This window comes from Marmota flaviventris, chromosome 7 (assembly GCF_047511675.1).
Source record: "Marmota flaviventris isolate mMarFla1 chromosome 7, mMarFla1.hap1, whole genome shotgun sequence".
NCBI lineage: Eukaryota > Metazoa > Chordata > Mammalia > Rodentia > Sciuridae > Marmota > Marmota flaviventris.
In genome coordinates, this window is record NC_092504.1 from 63,930,663 (window position 1) to 63,952,935 (window position 22,273).

At 38.5% G+C, this 22,273-nt stretch overlaps 1 protein-coding gene across 3 annotated transcripts in view; it reads right to left on the reverse strand.

Annotated features, from left to right (window-relative positions):
- Antxr2 (ANTXR cell adhesion molecule 2) overlaps positions 1-22,273 on the reverse strand; it is a 151,455-nt gene that overhangs the window by 71,686 nt on the left and 57,496 nt on the right. For all 3 annotated transcript variants that reach the window (XM_071614366.1, XM_027939757.3, XM_034636424.2), the window contains one exon: positions 20,846-20,941. In XM_071614366.1, the coding sequence (XP_071470467.1) occupies positions 20,846-20,941 (96 nt within the window). The remainder of the gene's footprint in view (positions 1-20,845; positions 20,942-22,273) is intronic.

Genomic DNA, 22,273 nt, shown 5'->3' on the forward strand with positions numbered 1-22,273 from the left:
CTGAAAAATAGTGAGTACATTTTTCAACTCCTCCAATATACACACAAGCAAAACTTCAGTATTCTAAAATATTCCCACCAAATCATAGTCCAACTATGTTTGGACTGCTGCAACAAAGAGAAATTCACTACCTCACATAGCAATTCATTCCACTGGCAAGAAGTCATCATTTGAAAGTTTTTCCCCCAAATGATGCCAAAGCTTCTCTCTGCATTTTCCACTCTTAAGCCCTGGTCCTAGAGTCTGGAAATGGACATACACAGACACTTATAGACACACACACACACACACACACACACACACACACACAATTTTTCTTACAGAGAAGAGAAATTCCTACTTTTGAATACTGGGATAATTACCTAATTCTGTTGAGTCTATCCATTTTGGAAGCTAAATATATCAACCATTTCTCATGAAATGATTCTGAGTTATAGGTCATCTTGTTCAGTTTCTTCAATTTACATTAGTCAGTGTCTTAACTGTGGTTCTCAGAACTGATCATTGCATTCTTTAAACATAGGTGAGCCATGATAAATAAATGAATGGTACTCAGACAAAACAGATGCACCTCATCATTCCTCACCTCCCTCTTCTAAGCATCTTAATTAATAATATTGATTAAATTGATTAATAATCTATAGTCACTAAAGGCTTCTGGGAGCATTAATGCCTACATGCTGTACATGTAGTTAAATTAAACTTCTAGCTTGTTTCTTTTTTTTTTTTTTTTTTTTTAAAGGAGGAAGAGTTTATTTTGGCTCAGGGTTTCAGAGGTTTATTCCATGGTGGGCACCTCCAGCACTCTGGGACCAAGGTGGGGCAGAACATCATGGAGGGAGGGGAGGGTGGAGGAGCACAGCTCCATTCACACTGGCCAGGAAGCAAAGAGAGAAGAAGGAAGGGGCTTAGGGAAGATGAACCTTTCCAGAGCACCTCCCCCTTGACCCTCCTCCTCCAGCCTTGCCCCCCCTGCCCACAGTTACCACTCAGTTAGGCTGCAGCTCTCGTGGTCCAATCATGTCACCTTCCAAAATTCCTGCATTAGCACAGGAATTTGGGGGTACTCATCACATCCAAACCATAACACAAATTAAAAATCATTATTATTGCTTTAGATGACCAACATTTAAACTTTCACAAACCATTTACATATATTCATAAACCATTTCTTCTTGCATTTCATACTTTCCATTTGGGTTCATTTTCTGAGTGTAAAGTAGATTATTATTTAGAATTTCCTTTTGTGAAATTATATTCTATATAATTCAATTTTGTTTGTCTTAAATGTCTTTTATTCTACCCCTGTTCTTAAAATATCTTTTTAATAATCTTATAATTTCAAATTGATATTTTTTCTTAGCACATTGAAAATAATATTCTATTGTTTCCCTGTTTCCTTTAAGGCTCTTGAAAACACTGCTGTAACTCTAATTTTTATTTCTTTGAGGTGATTTGTCTTTTATCTTTGACTGCGTTTAAGATCTTCTCTTTGCTAGCAAGTGCTAAGCCTGGGGTTAGATCCCCAGCACAGAAAAAAGAAAGAAAAAAAAAAAAAACCTCTTTCTGACCTTGATTTTCTGAACTTCCACTATAATCACAAAGACTGATTTTCTCTTTATTTATTGTACTTGGGAATTTGGAGGGATTGTGTATTATCTTTCAGCAATTTAAACAAAATCTATCATTCCCCGCTTTGAATATTGTCTCTATTCCATTCATTCTACCGTCTCCTTTTAGAATTCCAATGAGGCATGTGAACTCTTATTTTCCTTTTCTCTTTTTTTTTTTTTTTTTTTTTTAATTTTTTATTGTGGGTTGTTCAAAACATTACAAATTTCTTGACATATCATATTCCACACTTTGATTCAAGTGGGTTATGAACTCCCACCTTCACTCCATACACAGATTGCAGAATCACATCAGTTACACATCCATTGATTTACAAATTGCCATACTAGTGTCTGTTGTGCTCCACTGCCTTTCCCATCCTCCACCCTCCCCCCTCCCCACCTCTCCCCTCCCCTCCCCTCCTCTCTCTCTACCTCCTCCACTGTATAACCCTGAGGGTCTCCTTCCATTACCATGCAATTTCCCTTCTCTCTCCCTTTCCCTCCCACCTCTCATCCCTGTTAAATGTTAATCTTCTTCTCCTGTTCTTCGTCCCTACACTGTTCTTAGTTACTCTCCTTATATCAAAGAAGACATTTGGCATTTGTTTTTTAGGGATTGGCTAGCTTCACTTAGCATAATCTGCTCTAATGCCATCCATTTCCCTGTAAATTCTATGATTTTGTCATTTTTTAATGCAGAGTAATACTCCATTGTGTATAAATGCCACATTTTTTTTTATCCATTCGTCTATTGAAGGGCATCTAGGTTGGTTCCACAGTCTTGCTATTGTGAACTGTGCTGCTATGAACATCGATGTAGCAGTGTCCCTGTAGCATGCTCTTTTTAGGTCTTTAGGGAATAGACCAAGAAGGGGAATAGCTGGGTCAAATGGTGGCTCCATTCCCAGCTTTCCAAGAAATCTCCATACTGCTTTCCAAATTGGCTGCACCAATCTGCAGTCCCACCAGCAATGTACAAGTGTACCCTTTTCCCCACATCCTCGCCAGCACTTGTTGTTGTTTGACTTCCTAATGGCTGACAATCTTACTGGAGTGAGATGGTATCTTAGGGTGGTTTTGATTTGCATTTCTCTGACAGCTAGAGATGTTGAGCATTTTTTCATGTACTTGTTGATTGACTGTATGTCCTCCTCTGAGAAGTGTCTGTTCAGGTCCTTGGCCCATTTGTTGATTGGGTTGTTTGTTTTCTTATTGTCTAATTTTTTGAGTTCTTTGTATACTCTGGATATTAGGGCTCTATCTGAAGTGTGAGGAGTAAAGATTTGTTCCCAGGGTGTAGGCTCCCTATTTACCTCTCTTATTGTTTCTTTTGCTGAGAAAAAACTTTTTAGTTTGAGTAAGTCCCATTTGTTGATTCTAGTTATTAACTTTTGTGCTATGGGTGTCCTATTGAGGAATTTGGAGCCCGACCCCACCGACTGTAGATCGTAGCCAACTTTTTCTTCTATCAGACGGCGCGTCTCTGATTTGATATCAAGCTCCTTGATCCATTTTGAATTCACTTTTGTGCATGGCGAGAGAAAGGGATTCAGTTTCATTTTGTTGCATATGGATTTCCAGTTTTCCCAGCACCATTTGTTGAAGATGCTATCCTTCCTCCATTGCATGCTTTTAGCCCCTTTATCAAATATAAGATAGTTGTAGTTTTGTGGATTGGTTTCTGTGTCCTCTATTCTGTACCATTGGTCCACCCGCCTGTTTTGGTACCAGTACCATGCTGTTTTTGTTACTATTGCTCTGTAGTATAGTTTGAAGTCTGGTATCGCTATACCGCCTGATTCACACTTCCTGCTTAGCATTGTTTTTGCTATTCTGGGTCTTTTATTTTTCCATATGAATTTCATGATTGCTTTCTCTATTTCTACAAGAAATGCCGATGGGATTTTGATTGGCATTGCATTAAACCTATAGAGAACTTTTGGTAATATCGCCATTTTGATGATGTTAGTTCTGCCTATCCATGAACAGGGTATATTTTTCCATCTTCTAAGATCTTCTTCTATTTCTCTCTTTAGGGTTCTGTAGTTTTCATTGTATAAGTCTTTCACCTCTTTTGTTAGGTTGATTCCCAAGTATTTTATTTTTTTTGAAGATATTTTGAATGGAGTGGTTGTCCTCATTTCCAATTCAGAGGATTTGTCGCTGATATACAGGAATGCCTTTGATTTATGTGTGTTGATTTTATATCCTGCCACTTTGCTGAATTCATTTATTAGCTCTAATAGTTTCTTTGTAGAGCCTTTTGGGTCTGCTAGGTATAGAATCATATCATCTGCAAATAGTGATAATTTAAGTTCTTCTTTTCCTATTTTTATGCCTTTAATTTCTTTCGTCTGTCTAATTGCTCTGGCCAGTGTTTCGAGAACTATGTTGAACAGAAGTGGAGAGAGAGGGCATCCCTGTCTAGTTCCAGATTTTAGAGGGAATGCCTTCAGTTTTTCTCCATTCAGAATGATGCTAGCCTGAGGCTTAGCATAGATTGCTTTTACAATATTGAGGTATGTTCCTGTTATCCCTAGTTTTTCTAGAGTTTTGAACATAAAGGGATGCTGTACTTTGTCGAATGCTTTTTCCGCATCTATCGAGATGATCATATGGTTCTTATTTTTAAGTCTATTGATGTGGTGAATAACATTTATTGATTTCCGTATATTGAACCAGCCTTGCATCCCAGGGATGAATCCTACTTGATCATGGTGTACAATTTTTTTGATATGTTTTTGTATCCGATTCGCCAGAATTTTATTGAGGATTTTTGCATCTAGGTTCATTAGAGATATTGGTCTGTAGTTTTCTTTCTTTGAAGTGTCTTTGTCTGGTTTAGGTATCAGGGTGATGTTGGCCTCATAGAATGAATTTGGAAGTTCTCCCTCCTTTTCTATTTCCTGAAGTAGCTTGAAAAGTATTGGTATTAGTTCTTCTTTAAAGGTTTTGTAAAATTCTGCTGTATACCCATCTGGACCTGGGCTTTTCTTAGTTGGTAGTCTTTTTATGGTTTCTTCTATTTCCTCGATTGATATTGGTCTGTTTAGGTTTTCTATATCCTCCTGACTCAATCTGGGCAGATCATATGACTTAAGAAATTTATCTATGCCTTCACTATCTTCTAATTTATTGGAGTATAAGGATTCAAAATAGTTTTTGATTATCTTCTGTATTTCTGAAGTGTCTGTTGTGATATTGCCTTTTTCATCCCGTATGCTAGTAATTTGAGTTCTCTCTCTTCTTCTCTTCGCTAGCATCGCTAAGGGTCTGTCGATTTTGTTTATTTTTTCAAAGAACCAACTTTTAGTTTTGTCAATTTTTTCAATTGTTTCTTTTGTTTCGATTTCATTAATTTCAGCTCTGATTTTAATTATTTCTTGCCTTCTACTTCTTTTGCTGTTGTTTTGCTCTTCATTTTCCAGGATTTTGAGATGAAGTATGAGATCATTTATTTGTTGGTTTTTTCTTTTTTTAAGGAATGAACTCCAAGCAATGAATTTTCCTCTTAGAACTGCTTTCAATGTGTCCCATAGATTCCGATATGTTGTGTCTGTGTTTTCATTTATCTCTAAGAATTTTTTGATTTCCTTCTTGATGTCTTCTATAACCCATTGATCGTTCAGTAACCTATTGTTCATTCTCCAAGTGATGTATGCTTTTTCCTTCCTTCTTTTATCGTTGATTTTCAGTTTCATTCCATTATGATCAGATAAGATGCATGGTATTATCTCTACTCCTTTATATTGTCTAAGAGTTGCCCTGTGACATAATATATGATCTATTTTTGAGAAGGATCCATGTGCTGCTGAGAAAAAAGTGTAACTGCTTGATGTTGGGTGGTATATTCTATATATGTCAATTAGGTCTAGGTTATTAATAGTGTTATTGAGTTCTATAGTTTCCTTATTCAACTTTTGTTTGGAAGATCTGTCCAGTGGCGAGAGAGGTGTGTTGAAGTCTCCCATGATTATGGTATGGTGGTCTATTAGACTCTTGAACTTGAGAAGAGTTTGTTTGACGAATATAGCTGCACCATTGTTTGGGGCATAAATATTTATGATTGTTATGTCTTGTTGGTGTATGGTTCCCTTAAGCAGTATGTAGTGTCCCTCTTTATCTCTTTTGATTAACTTTGGCTTGAAATCTATTTTATTTGATATGAGTATGGACACTCCTGCTTGTTTCCGAAGTCCATATGAGTGATATGATTTTTCCCAACCTTTCACCTTCAGCCTATGTATGTCCTTTCCTATCAAATGCGTCTCCTGTAGGCAGCATATTGTTGGGTCTTGTTTTGTGATCCATTCTACTAGCCTGTGTCTCTTAATTGGTGAGTTTAAGCCATTAACATTTAGGGTTATTATTGAGATATGGGTTGTTCTTCCAGCCATATTTGTTTATTTCTGTTACTAAACATGGTTTGTTTTCCTCTTTGATTATCCCCCCCCCCCTTTACTGTCCTACCTCCCACTGTTGGTTTTCATTGTTATTTTCCATTTCCTCTTCCTGTAATGCTTTGGCGAGGATGTTTTGAAGAGATGGTTTTCTAGCTGCGAATTCTTTAAACTTTTGTTTATCGTGGAAGGTTTTAATTTCATCCTCCATCCTGAAGCTTAATTTCGCTGGATACACAATTCTTGGTTGGAACCCATTTTCTTTCAGTGTTTGAAATATGTTATTCCAGGATCTTCTAGCTTTCAGAGTCTGTGTTGACAGATCAGCTGTTATCCTGATTGGCTTACCCCTAAATGTAATCTGCTTCCTTTCTCTTGTAGCTTTTAAAATTCTCTCCTTATTCTGTATGTTGGGCATCTTCATTATAATGTGTCTAGGTGTGGATCTCTTATGATTTTGCACATTCGGCGTCCTGTAGGCTTCTAGGATTTGGGATTCTGTCTCATTCTTCAAGTCTGGGAAGTTTTCTTGTATTATTTCATTGAATAGACTTCTCATTCCTTTGGTTTGGAGCTCTGTACCTTCCTGTATCCCAATGACTCTTAAATTTGGTCTCTTAATGTTATCCCATATTTCTTGGATGTTCTGCTCATGGTTTCTTAACAGTCTTGCTGAGCTGTCTATGTTCTTTTCCAGTTGAAATACTTTGTCTTCATTGTCTGATGTTCTATCTTCTAAGTGTTCTACTCTGCTGGTAGTATTCTCCATTGAGTTTTTAAGTTGGTTTATTGCTTCCTGCATTTCTAGGATTTCTGTTTGTTTGTTTTTTATAACCTCTATCTCCCTGTATAGTTGATCCTTTGCTTCCTGGATTTGTTTGCGTATTTCGTTGTCGAAGTGATCTTTCATTGTCTGATTTTGCTGTTTAATGTCTTCCTTGATACTCCAGATCATCTGAAGCATGTATATCCTGAATTCTTTATCTGACATTCCATCTGCTGCAGCTGTTACCTCTTCTAAAGTTGCGTTGACCAGCATTGCTTGTGGTCCTTTCTTTCCTTGTCTTTTCATACTGCTTGCGTATCTTTCCTGCAGGTGCGGGCGGCGGCTCTGCTCTCTTCTTATTCCAATTGGGGTGTCGTGGCTACCACGCCGGCAGGTCACTGGGCCTGTTCTGGGAGCTGGCGGCGGCTCTGTTCTGCCCCTACTCCAATTGGGGTGACGAGTGTACCACGCCGGCAGGCCACTGGGCCTGATCCGCCGGTCGGTTGCAGGTTTGCCTACCCTGCAGGCGCGGGCGGCGGCTCTACTCTGCCCCTACTGCAAATGGGGTGACGTGTCTGTCGTACCGGCAGGCCACTGGGCCTGTCCCGCTGGTCGGTCGCAGATCTGCCCACCTTTCGGGCACGGGTGGAGGCTCTGCTCTGCCCCTACTCCAATTGGGGTGTCGTGACTACCCCGCCTGCAGGACACTGGGCCTGTTCCTGACACGGGCGGCGACTCTGCTCTGCCACTACTCCAATTAGGGTGGTGTTTGTACCACGCCGGCAGGCTCCTGGGCCTGATCCGCAGGTCTGTTGTAGGTCTGCCTACCTTGGAGGCGCGGGCGGCGGATCTGCCCTGCCCCTCCTACCACGCCTGCGGACCCCTGGGCCTGATCTACAGGTTGATCCCTGGTCTGCTCACCCTGCGGGCACGGGTGGCGGTTCTGCTCCGCCCCCGATTGGGGTCACGTGACCACCACACCGGCAGGGCCTGATCCGGGCGTGGGAGAAGGATCTGCTCTGCCCCTACTCCAGTTGGGGTGACGTGTGTACCACACTGGCAGGCCACTGGGCCTGACCCGCCAGGCTGTCACAGGTCTGTTTACCTTGCACGCTCATTCGTCACAGCGCGAACCGCGGCTCTGCCCTGCCCCTCCTACCACGCCCATGTACCACTGGGTCGCGGGTCTGCCCACCTTGTGGTTGCGGGTGGCGGCTCCGCTCCGCCCCCTCTCCAATTGGAGTCACGCGGTCACCACGCTGGCTAGCCGCTGGGCCTGCTCCGGGCGCTGGCAGCGGCCCGGCTCCTTCCCTCTGGCTCGACGACAAATTGAGGAGACTCGGGTGACTGTGCCTCACCCCCCCTACCAGGAGACCAACTGCTTATGTCACCACTGGTATTGCTGAAGTTCCCTCCTCCGCCGCTTTCTGCAGACGTCAGATCTCTGCCATGTTGGTATCCTATGCGAATGGCAGCATTTCGTTCCCCTTGCCGGGCAACCAAAGCACCGGGTGAGTCCTGACCGGCCCTCAGCAGGACCCGGACCGAGAAGCAGTTTCCGCGGGCTCCTAGCCCCGGGCCAGGGAAGTTCCGGGAGCCGGAACTCGGCCACTCCGTGCTCGGTGTAAGCTCCTATAAATGTAAGCTCCAAGAAGCAGTCCCCGCGGGCTCAGTTCCGGGAGCCGTAATTCGGCTGCTTAGTGCTTGTTGTATGCTCTGGTAGGCGCAGGGTCCAAGAAGCAGCCTCCGCGGGCTCAGCAGCCGCTCCGCGCTGGGTATTCACTCCGATAAGATTAGGTTCTAAGAAGCACCCAGGCGCTGAGCCCTAGCAATCTGTCTGCAAGCCGCAGGCGAATTGCAGCCTGAAATTACCTGTTCTATGGCTGAATGAGCTGCGGTCAGTCGAAAACAGCGGTGGTGACGTCAGTTTACCAACATGGTGGCTGCTGGCCTCCTCTGTGGTCTGACCGGTGTGGAGAACCGAGATGGACCGCTTCCTTCCCCCGTCTCGAACCCAGAATTCAGCCCTGAGTACGGTGCTTGCGCGGCTGGCAGAAACTGCAGCGCTGTAACCCTGCGTCTCTATCCCAGCGCACGCTGCAGATTCTAGCCTCGGGCCGATTTGCTGAATAAGCAGTGCGACAAACCTCTCGCGTTTGAGTCCCCGTAGCTGATCCTCGTGCGATGGAAATCCTTCCTCCAGGTTCCGGAGCACCCCACTATTGCTGGAAATTCCTAACAAGATATCCTTTAGCCGTCCTGACTTGTCATACTCCCACACAGTGAAGCAGCACACGGGGGCAATGCACTCCCCTCGCCGCCATCTTTAAACTCCTAGCTTGTTTCTTTATCACTAACCCAACCCTCATTTTAATCTATGTAACCAGGTCAATAGTCTTCTAACAGATGTCTAATCAATCATTTCTTTCATTAAAATGAATTAATAGTTCTGATCCCTATGATTCAAACCCATGAATTACTAAATTTTATTGAAACAAATTTACAAAACATGCTTCCCCTTAGGTTTGCAAATCATCATAAAGTGCTCTCTGGACTTTTCTCACTAAGGAAAGATTAATGTACATTCTTCCATTCCACCAAGACTGAGAATAATATATCTGAACTCATTCTCTTTTCATTGTGAGGATTTCAAATCTACTGGCTTATTACCTATATGTCTTGCACAGATATATAAATTTCTGAAGAAACAAATAGTATCCCCAACCCTGATCTATATTATATCCACCTAATAATTACTGAAAATCCTCTTCCATAATTTTTCCTTTTTGTGTGTGTCATTATCCTATATAGCATCTAGTTTGGTACTGGTATGAGAAAATTAAGTTTCAATTTAAAACCCTCACATGACCACTTTGCTTCTGTCAAACTTACAACAGGATCATGAGAGACATCTTTGCAATCCTTTGCTTTACTGGAAATGCTAAGGTAGACAAAAACCAAAGCCCCTTTTTCTGTACATGTACATGATCCAGTATTTCTGTTCTCATTGTTCTAATGTCTCAGCATATACCAGCTGCTCCACAGTTCAGCCCTAACATCCTATCTACAAGCCTTTCTTTACATACACTTTTACTCTAACCAGACTGATGATCCCTCTGCTCCCCTCAAATATAATAAACCATTTCCTAACATGGAGACCTAATATGGCCTCATCCAGCCTTCCCAGACCAGTTTAACAACTATCTATTACTTTATCTAGAAGATTTAAAATTCTCAAAATATATATTCATGCACAGTTGAGCCATTCATACTTTATTAGTTTGGATTTTAGTGCTTATTTTGTGATTTTTAAAATATTCCTTTAAAAGCATAGATTTCTTCCTTTCCTTTTTTTATTTTTTTTTTTCGCCCTAAGGATCCACTCATGATAAACAAGAGCTCTTCCACTGAGCTACAGCCCTAGCCTTCTAAATTGTAGATTTTGTAAGGGCAATGCTCATTTCTCCTCCTTTATTATAAATACCTTGAGTACCTAACAAAGTGCTTTTCAGAGAGCAGATACTGAAAATATGATTCAAAGTGAAGCAAAAAGAACTAGGAAAGTTCACAAAGGATCACAGCCAATCTCCAAATTTATAAGTAAAATATTAAGTGAATATGTATATAAATGATGGATAGATGTCCCTGAAACTAAAATATTGCTAGTTCAAAAAAAAAAAAAATTAAGCACTAAGAACTGGGGCGGTAGCGCAGTGGCAGAGTACTTGCCTAGCCTGTGAGGCACTGGGTTCGATCCTTACCACTGCATAAAAATAAAACTAATAAAAAAAGAAAAGAAAAGAAAATGAAGCATCATTTTTTTCTCTCAACCAGGGAAATGAGAGAATTAATGAACTCAATGGCACCTGGGAAAACATAAGATCATCCCAATTTCTTCACCTGGGAAATAAACAAGATTAATTATAGGTCCTTTCAAACAAGAAGATTCTAATAAAATAAAAATATGTATCACAATGCTTCCATCAGGTCTCTTGAATCTATGACTTTCCATACCTAAGTAGGGCCATATGTCCCTGTGCATTGTATTCATCTTATTCCAGAAAAGAAACTTAGGATTTGTGTTTTCCAATAACATGTAATTAATCTGATAAATGACTGACTGCATGAAGTTATAAATTTAAAGTGATTTTGAAGTCCAGGAAAGTATATTTTCTACATTGTTAATAATGGAAATAAAGCTCTTAAAGCTCTACCTAAATGAAATTTCAATATAATAAATTAAAAGATATCCCAATGGCTTGGGAGGCTGAGGCAGGAGGATTGTGAGTTCAAAACCAGCCTCAGCAACTCAGCAAGCCCTAAGCAACTCAGGGACAACCTACCTCTAAATAAACTATAAAAATGGGCTGAGGATGTGGCTTGTTGGTTAAGTGCCCCTGGGTTCAATCCCTGATACAAAAAAAAAATTAAAAATAAATCAAAAGAGACAACCACAATCACAACAAATAACAGAACTTTCAGGAACTAAACCAGAGCTAAAGCTCAACTGTGTACTATTCTTACTATTAAAGATAACCATTCTTTGTTGTGACTGCCATGTGGCCCATACTCTCTATTTCTCCTATTCTTAAAATAACCCTGTGCTTGTCCCCATTTTAAATATAAAAAAGGAAGGCACTAATTTCAATAATTTTCCCCAAGTACATAGGAGGAGAAAACATAGAATTAGATCTCCAATCCAGGATCCAGGTCCATATACCTTCAAACAGTTCAACTTCTGTCGTGTGACATTTTAAAATAAGATTTGGACTGCAAATTAAAAGTATGCAGAAGAAAAGGCCTAAGCTATTTGGAGCAGTTTTACTTACTAGGATAGATGGATGAATAATACATAGATGATAGTTAGATCATCTACGTATAGAATTATATTTAATGTTTATGATAACTGCATAAGTTTATCGCCATTTTATAGAAACATACCATGTTAACTAACATTCACAATATCACTCACCTATAAATGTTGGAATAGAAAATAAAATGGTTTTCGTGTGATGTTTCAAAATGCTCCCTGTCTGCACTCTACCACACAGCCTCATAAGTAACAACACAGGGTGAAAATGATCTGAAGTCATTTGGCCCAAAAGCCGAAAATGGCAAACATCTATGCCCAACTGACACCCTACATTTCAGTGAAACTAGTTCAGGAGAAAAGGAAAACTAACTGTTGTCCAAATACATGTAAAATAACAGTCATGAGAATCCCATTCTTATATTAAATAGTGCAAGAACACATTCATTTCAGAAAAGGATGTATTCATATGCACCATATTTTATGAGAATTTGCAGATTTTAAAAGGCATAATATTGCCTAGTTGCCAGGATTTTTTCCACTTAGCATCCTTCAGCTCTGTATTGAAAATTCTGGAAAACACTTTCACCACTTTATGAACCATATGCAGAGTTTGATTCTTCTCCAATTTTTTTTCATTTGTTATTATCATCATCGGGGAGGATTACATCTCATCTACTTAGCTGCTAGAATGAGAATTTCAGTTTGGAGGAAAGCCGATTTCTTAAAAAGAAAAAAAAAAGTTAGCTGCTTCAGGCAACAGTCCTTTTGATCCGCTCATTAACACTTTTCAAATGTTCGAGTGATGTGGGCATTCTCTGCGCTAGAAAATGTCAGCCCTGGAGCCTGCAGCCAGCTTGATGCAATCATATGTTCCGATATTCAGAAAAGAGTGAAAAGAACTGTCAACATTAAACTGCTTTGAATAAAAAAAAAAAAAGGAAAAAAAAGCAGATACTGTACAATGACTGTAGATTGAGTAGCATTTGAGAACTAATTCTTGCTGGTCGCAAAAAAGAAATGCCCAATCCATCAACAATGTCATTTAAGTGCCTAAGAGCCCACAGACAATAGACAATATAGAAAACATTCTTAGTGTTTACAAGAATTTGTTTAAAATATATGTGGATCTTCCTCTCACACTCCTTTTTCTTGTTGATAAGATCAGAGGGCGAGTATAGCGCCTTTCTTCTCAAGTCCATAAACAAAAAGTTCTCTTTCATTAGTATTTGGGAAGTCCTTTTATAATTCCACAAAGATAGACGGTTTCAACATCCAGACCAAAATAATGGTCCGGGTTATCTCATCCTACATGGCAAACGATCAGTGTTCAAAGAATCTTACTTTGAACAAATAAGTAAGTGGCCAGAAATCTAGGCAATAAATACAATCTAAAATGCCAAATGAGACCTGGGAAGAACAGTGTGAGAGTATATTCTGCCAGGAAGTTAAGTAAAGGTGTGCTGTCAAAGCAAATAAACTCAGACCCAGAAGAATTTGATACCCTGTTTCATAAATGATGCTCTGTTGGAAAACATTACCATGGAAGCAATACGTCCTTAACATCACACTGTATTTCAAGGAGGCAACCAAACATAAATCATTTTAATTAATGGTGCAAGGAAGGCATATTAAAATTTAAATTACTTATGTTTTATTGTGCATTCCAAAAAAAAAAAAAATCAGGCTCCTCTGAAAGTAACTCAATAAAGGCACCATGAGCCCTCCTCAACAATAAAAAACAAGTGCAATGTAGAAGCATTATTACTATTTAGAAAGAACAGCACAGCTGTTGCTGGCTAAGAAAATGATTCTATAGAGCTCTAGTCAGATACATCCTCATCATGAAAGCTCAACTTACTTATAAGCAAATTAAGGTTTAAAAAGAGAACTTTTAAAATTGTTTTCTAAATTCAAGATTCATGAGATTTTTCTGTAATGTCCTAAATACACTAAGGGAAAAAAATGAGTTTGTAGTTTTCCCTGGCCAAGGTCACTAAAGCAAAGTGAACATTTATCATTTCCGGCATATTCAAGTATTTATTTGCAGCTGAATAATATACTCATTGACAACACTCCAAAAAGCCTTTGTTTGCCACCTCATTAGCCTTACATCTGTAATTCTGGTTTTCCCAAATGATGCAACTATACAACTGTCATTTCAGCTATCCTTATTAGTAAAACAAATCTGCCCCAAACTCAACATATCCTCAAAGATTAAAAAAAAATGATGAAAACATATATATTTTCTGATATTTCACTTATATAATTCAGTTCATGGTAAGTTTTGTTCTTACCTACCGCCCCATCCCCTTTTTTAATCCAAGAAAAAGAAAGGATACTGCAGATGTCTTTGGTTAAAAAAAAAAAAAAGCAACTGTTTGAGGGTGGGTGTGAGCATACTTCATGAGAGTAATAAGTGGGGAGACATAACACCATGCAAAAATGAGAACTTTCCCCCCTATGGAACGGTTTACAAATTTAACACAGCCTATAAGTCATTAATGATAATGCCTGAAAATTCAACTGTTCATAAGAGTTCTGTTATTAAAAATATAGGATGTTCTAGGGATCATTGGTTTCAATTTCTATGTCTGCATTAAAAAGAAAGCAAAGGACACAATTCACAATGCCTTAAATAATTCTCTCTTTCTCACAACTTGAAAAATACTCATCAAATGAATTGAAGGATTTAAAAATTATTTTTTTTAATTTCATATTAAAAGCATCTTGGACATAAGGCGCTGTGGTTCATGCCTGTAATACCAGTAGCTCTGGAGGCTCAGGCAGGAGAATAGAGAGTTCAAGCCAGCCTCAGCAAAAGCAAGGAACTAAGCAACTCAATGAGACCCTGTCTCTAAATAAAATACAAAATAGGGCTGGGGATGTGGCTCACTGTTCAAGTCCCCTGAGTTCAATCCCTGGTACTCCCCAAAATAAACAAATAAATCTAAAAACATCTTGGGTGAGCAGATATTCCACAACAGAAACTTTCCCTTTAACTTTAATCTATGTCCCTCTTTGGCAGTCTTTATCATGAACTCCTTCCCATGACAATTAAGGTATATCGAATCTATAGCATTTAAGGGACTTCAATTATATTACCATATAATGATCTAATCTGTAAAAAAACAGTTCTATAAAAATATGTATGCTTATTTATTAACTTATTAAATAATGAGATCTAATTATTACCATAATTTTGAAGTAGTGATGCATATAAAATGTTTGACAAGTATTTGAACTATAAAATGTGATATAGGATATATATCTGTGATTACTATGGCCAACACAGTATTCAGAATAGATAATACTTTTGTAGACAATGGATTACATTCATGAATGAAAGAAATGAAAAGTTTCAGTTAGAAGTAAAAGTAAAGATGTATTTTTTTTCCATACAAATTAATAGTCCTCTGGTTAGAAATCCCTGTGGGGTATTGTTAGCAGCAACTAGACAAAAGTTGTTTCTACTTCCAAGTTTTATATAATCAATAAATTCTTATGCAAATGTACCTTGGCTCTTACCATATAAGATTATATAGGCCTTATTTCCTATTGTATGTATGAGTAACATATTTAAACAAAATGATGGAAAATTAGGGCTGGGCTCAATTCCCAGCACACCACACACACACACACACACACACACACACACACACAAAGTGAAAATTATACAAAGAACAATTTTACATCATAATTCCTTTAAACACAATATTTCTCCATAGTGAGAAGAATTTTTATTATAAATAACAACAAAGCACCCTATTGTGCACCTGACTTTCAGGTAAAGAGATATCAAGTTTCTCAATTCTAAGAATTGATACAGTTCAAGAAGATGTATCTGTACAGAGATACGAAAAATTGTGCTCTTTATGTGTAATAAGGATTGTAATGCAAAAAAAAAAAAAATTAAAAAAAGAAAATGTATCCAATAACAATTATTTACTGTGCAACATTAACATAAACAATGATGAATAAAACACACAGTACTCTGCCTTCATGAAATTATTAATCTAAAGAGGAGATAGTTTCAAACAAATATAGTGTTAATTCATCATTTAATTATACTTTTACTTAAGTAGTGCCAAAATGTACTACCTTATACTAGGCAATTTTGCTAAAATTTCGCTATAAAATATTCAAGAAGGAATGTTTCTGACTTTCATCTTTTTCTTGTTTCCTGGTCTCAAAGTGCTTCAGCTAACCAGGTACATACTGTGGTTTCATGCATACAGTATTTAGTTAAATGTCAGAGTGCTTCATTTTTCTCTGTGGGTTAAGAATGTCAAATTCTATCTTTCAAGAGATTCAATTGTTCAATACCTAAATCTGAATGAAATTGTACGGGCTCCTTCTTACAAGTACTACCACCCTGAGAAACCTGTGCACAGATCCCTGTTGTCAAATGAGTCTATGCCAAATGTCACATATGCCTTGGACACTTCTGAAAATTGTAAAGATGTTTCATTCAAAAATTCCTGGTCACTCTAGAAATGTGAGTAAATTCTTCTCAGTATATAAAGCATTATGTGTACTTATTTGACAATTACCCCAAAAAGTCAAAAAGAGCTATTCTAATCTCAATTTCCAAAACTTATAGGCCTAAGTAGCGATTTCCTAACTCTAGAGAATAGCAGAAACATTCATTTGTTGCTGCTATAACAAATTATCACTAACCTGGTGGCTTCAAATAACAGAAATTTGTTTTCTTCCAGTTATGGAAATCAGGAGTCTGAACCGAGTCTTACGGGGTTGAAATCAGCTATTGGCAGAGCTGGTCCTTCTAAAGACTCCCAGGGTGGAATAATCTGCCCCTGCCTCTTCCAGATACTGCTCATGCTGGTATCCCCTGGTTGGTGGCTGCATCACTCCCAAGGCCACCTCCACAGACACACTGCCTCCTCCCCTCTGTTGTCCCCTTTCCCTCTGTATCCCTCTTACAAGACTTGTTATTGCATTTAGCCCCTGCTCCCAGGTCATCCTGGATAATCTCTCCATCTCAAAACAATTTAGTCATCCTTTGGCCACACAGGTGACAAGCACAGGGATTAAGACTTGAGTATCTTCATTCTTCTTACCCCCCTCTTTTTCAAACTCTAGTGACCTGTGGAGATGGCTCACCCTACTCACCCCTTCCTCTCAGGGAGAGCCACCATCACTGGAAAACTGCCCACCACTGCTCAGATACCTTTCCATTGTTGAGGCAGAAAGAAAACCCAGAAAACCAAAACCCTGAGAATCACTGTCTAAAAGGCAATAACATTGATGCCACTGAGCCATCGATTAAAACCTGTGAAAATGTAATATCCAAGCAATGAAAAGTCCAATCATTTCATAAAATATGACTTAATGTTTCTTGTCTCAGTATTTGATAAAATATAAAATAAAGGAGTAAAGAACATGGGATAGACATTGAGGCCTCTTTCTCCAGGTTCTCCATCTTGGTAAGAGCTCCTGGGCTCCTGATGCCCACAGAGGTGGGGAGCTGATACTTTCCAAATGTGCCCAAGAACAAATTCTTTCAGCTGTTCAGTCCCACTGAATCCCCTCAGTAGAAAAATTTGATTCACATATTTGCTGCTATTACTTAAAATATATTCAGATAAAAAGAAATCTGTATAACAACAAGCTGAAGTAAATGCATTTCATTTCCCATTAAAAAGTTATTTTTCTGGGACAGGTGTTGTGGCTCAGGGGTAAAGCACTTTCCTAAGATGTGTCAGGCACTGGGTTTGATCCTCAGCACCTCATAAAAAATAAGAGATAAAATAAAGGCACTGTGTCCATCTATAACTACAAATATAAAAAATGTTATTTTTCTGGTAATGATAGACAAGTCAAATTAATCCATAATAATTTAATACTACTAAGGATTACTTAAATGACCACATTCTAATTTGAGCATTTCACAAATATATTCTCTAAAAGGAACAAAATAAATACCCTTTAATTGTACTACATCTTTTGATATACTCAAGATTTTTTTTTTTATGGTCTCACTTCCCGCTTCTTTTCTAAAGGCCTCTTCATTCTTCTCTAGTCTAGTTCCTTTCCAGTTTAAGATTCCAACTATAGGCCCTTTGTTAGATACTTTACTTTGGACTGGGGACATGGTTTAGTGGTAGAGTGCTTAGCTTGCATTAGCAAGGGCCTGGATTAGATCCCCAATAGAAAGTAAGGATAGGGGAGGAGAGAAGAAAAGAGGAAGGGAGGAAGGAACAGAGAGAGAGGGAGGGAGGGAGGGAGAAAGGAGACTCTGGCCACATCTAAGGTGCACTATCTGTTACTGGCTTTCCACTTCCATTTTTGATAGAACTCAGTTGGGCAGTCTTAATCTTCACCAGGACCAGAGCTCAACACTGCTGCAAGGCATAGCTCCTTTCAGATGATTCTACTGAGCAGATCTCCCTGGTGGTTTCTTATCACCCCTGGGATGAGTTCAGACCTACAAGAAACAGGAAGCCCTCCCTTTGGGTTCTTCTCAAAACCAAAACTACCTACCTTTTATACAAGATCTCAGCCTAGCTCTTTTTGAAGCATGCCAAAATAACTCATACTTTTCACACATACTTCATCAAAATGTCCCTCATCCACTTACACTGTCTCAGTCATCAAAACTCAGTTTGGGGTCATTCACTCAGTCCTGTTTTTCTGAAACAGTTCCTTTGTGTTCTTACTGCTCTATACACATCCTGTTATTGGGCACTTGTGACCCTCCCTTAACACTTACTTGCCTATATTTATGTGTTTCCACATGAAATGTGAATTTCCATACCATATCACAGGCATTTGTGTATGTGTATATGGTACTTGGGATGGAACCCAGAAGCATTCTGACTCTGAGCTACATCCCCGGCATTTTTATTTTTTTATTTTGAGATACGTTTTCCCTAAGTTGCCCATGTTGGTCTCAAACTTTCTATTTTCCTGCCTCAGCCTCCCAAGTAGCTGGGATTACAGTCAGGTGCTACCACACTTGGCTCATATGCATTTTTGTATCCCCAATTCCTAGCATAGTAACTGGCACTAACAGATGATTAATACATATTTGCCAAGGGCTAAATGTAGAACTTTGCCTCTGCTTTCTCCCTGCTTTGAAACCTACTTAAGAAAACATTCGCTATGATTCATTTGCACCTAGGTATGAATACTAAGTGTAAATAAGCTTATATTCAGGACTGGCTACTTTTTAATCGACATTCCTAGGTACAAAATAAATTTAGTTCTCTCAAATAAGTTCAAAATTAAAAAGCATTAATTCATGATGTTTCTGATGATAGGAAGCCTTGCTCATCTTATACACAATTAACAGGACCTCTCTATGCATTTCATAAAGACACTCCAAGATTTATAATCTGCAAGGCCTCAGGGTTAGAAGGAACATAATCTTTCTGATGATGAAGTGCTCTCCATAATATCCAAAATTATGGCCAAAATCCGTATACAAGAACATCTAAGTTCCTCCCCAAAAAGCCCATTTCCATTTTTGCATGTATTTAAAAAAAAAAAAAAAAAAACAAGTGTCATATACCTTGATAACTTCTGAGCCCTCTGGTCAATAGTAAATGAAATTGCAAAGTAATAAAGGGAGGAAACCAACACTGTAAAGTTTAAATTAAAAAACCAAGGAGCACAAATCACATTAGGGCACCTTTTTGCTTTTTAATTTGAGATTCAAGAATGGTAGCCCCCCTAAAATAGCCATATCTAGGATAATCAAGATTATAACAGGAAACTGTCTGTGCATAAATTGCTCTGGCAGGAAACTGATTAGTTCAGCAAAGAGACAGGATGCTTCTTGTCTCTGATGTTGTCTGAGTTAATTTTATGCCTCCTCCATGGGCCAACTGCTCTTAGATAAAGAATTATAAAGTTGCCTCATGAAAGCAGACTGAAGTACAATTAATAATAAATGCAGGGGTGATACAAAGCACTGCCTCAAATTGCAAAGAAGCTGAAATCAGCAAAGGTGGGCGGGGCGGGGAGGGCAGACTAGAAACATCATGTAAAACACTACCATGATCTACATACTATCAAGTTCTATATCATGTGCTCATATAAAAAGGAGCACTCTCAAAGTAAGTAGGAGGCATGCTTTGAAAGAAGGCTTCCTTGGGATAATCTTTTCTATGGAACTTGAATAGTGTAAATTGGATTGCTTGAAATGTATTGAAATGTATTACTTAACATATTACCCTGGGGTAGGCAGAATAATGCTGCCACAAAGATGTCCAAAACTGAATTCCATGGTCCTGTGAATAAATTACCTTACATGGTAAATGGGATTTTGCAGATATGGTTAAGAACCATGAGATGGGAAATGATCCTGGATTATCCAAGTGTGTCCAACCTAATCACCTGTTTCCTTAAACATGGAGGGCCTTTGCCAGCTGGGTTCAGAGTCAGAGGGAAATGTGAATACAGAAGAATCATCAAGGAGATAAACATGGTTGGTTTTGAAGATGGAGAAAATAGTCTAAGAGGCAAGAAATGTGGATGGCCTCTTGAAGCTGGAGAATGGAGTGTGAATGGACTCTACCCTAGGGGTACAGAAAGGAATGCAGCCCTGCTGACACCTTTCAGCCCAGTGAGACCCACATCAGAGCTGTGATTACACAACTGCTAGATAATGAATTTGAGTTATTTTAAGTCACCACGCATGTAGCAATAGAGGGTGAAGACAAGCCCACACTCCTTCACAGGTTTTATGCAAACATGAAAAATGACACAAATTAAAACTACCTGTCATTACTCCAAAAGTGACTATTTAACAGATACCTCAACATCTGCACTTGACTTATTTCTAATATGTTTTTCAGAGGGAAAACAAAAAAATCTTGAAAGAGTAGAGCCTTCAAAAAGGAAACAAAAGATTCATAACCACTTAGAAAAAAAAAAAAAAACCCTGACATTATCAACTGCTTTCAATGAATTCAACAGAAAACAAATCATCCCATTTACTTGAATTTTTCTTGTACTTGAGTGGAAATGCTTTTATTCCAACTACTTTCCTACATTTCTCAATGCTTTTTTTCTATGAACCTGATTTTTAAGACACTTTTTAGGTGATATTTTATAATACATGTTGACATGCATGCATTCCCAAATCTATTATAGCAGTAAAATGATTAAAATTCAAGTAACTAATTGAAACTTTGCTGTTACTGAACAATGAGGCATTCATTCATATTTACAACTTACTGAATAAAAAAATAAATTAAAAAGGGTAGAGTTGCAAATCCTTCTTACTCACCACTTTGCAGCAAAGGGGCCAAAACCACCACATCAAACCCATGCCCAAGAGTAACAATAACACCAAAATAGCAATGATGGCTGCAATCCCGTTAGACTAAAGTAGAGAAAAGACAAAAACGAAGCTTAGGTCAGCAAAGACAAAGCCAGCAAAAATTAGGGTCAAATACCACATGCATTTTTTTTTAAGGAAATACTAGAAAGTAATACAGAAAGCATAATAATGCCCAACCAAATTTCAGGTATGTTCCTTTAAATCCTATAAATTCATTTATATTTTATTTAATACATGTTAGGTTATGTTATGTTACGTAATAATAAATATAAAATCTTCCAAATTGCTTCAGACAGTTTCAAAATGTCATAAAGGAATGTAGGGGAAAAAATCATTATTTGGGGTTAGACAATGGTGCCTATCTTTTGTGTCTAGGTAAGGATTATTTCGGTTCAAGCATGATTACCCTTAGACAGGATTTCCCCAGACTATATAATGATGTAACACCGTTTACTTGGTACATTTACATGGTAAGACAACATGCATATTTAAAAATCTAAGTAGATGACAAGTGAACAGCAGCAACTATTGCTGGCAAATGGCCGATATATATCAAGGCAGATCAGATGATCTCTGATAACGGTTCAAGTCCTGCCTACACAAGAACCACAGGAGTGTCCTTTCACTTCCTGACTGCCAAGCTCCTCTGGCATCAAGACACCTGCTCTAGGCTCTGCCTGTAACCCTTTCATCCTAACCACCACCTATTCACCCTACAGGATCCAGGGGAAGTCACTTCTTCAGGAGGCCTTCCTTAGATCCTCTGGCTAGAAAGTACCCCTTCTAATTCTACAGCTCATATTTATCAATATTTTAATCCTTAGCACTTTTCACAATATAATTATGAGATTTATGACTTTTTTTTTCATTTCTTTTTTCTGCCAAGATTCATTGCGAGTGCTAGAAAATCACAGGCTATGTCTAATCAACTTGCTACCGTATACTCCAGGCCTGGCATTTAAAAACTATTAACAGTGAGAATGAATCCCAAAGAAATAAGACTCCAAATGCAAAAAAAAAAAAAAGAGTGCAAATGCATTTACTTTTGATAGAGAGAGTTCACAAGAGAAGAACAGCATCTCTTTCCCACTCTCTGGAATTCCCAGTAATCCTATTGTGCTTTAGTTCAGTTTTGGTTTTCAGGGTTTTTTGTTGGTTTTGTTGCTTTGTTTGGTTTTAGGAGAAAGGATTCAGGGAATAACAAAAAGAAAGAGAGAGAAAAAAAGTAATATTTTTTATAGAAAATTTTAGGAAACTATCCATGTGTTCTGGTCTTAAAGCCAAAGAAAACAGTCCAGAGCATATATCAGGCTGCTTAGGGAAATACCCACAGTGCATTTTCAGCACATAATTCTAAATATTCATGAAAAAAAA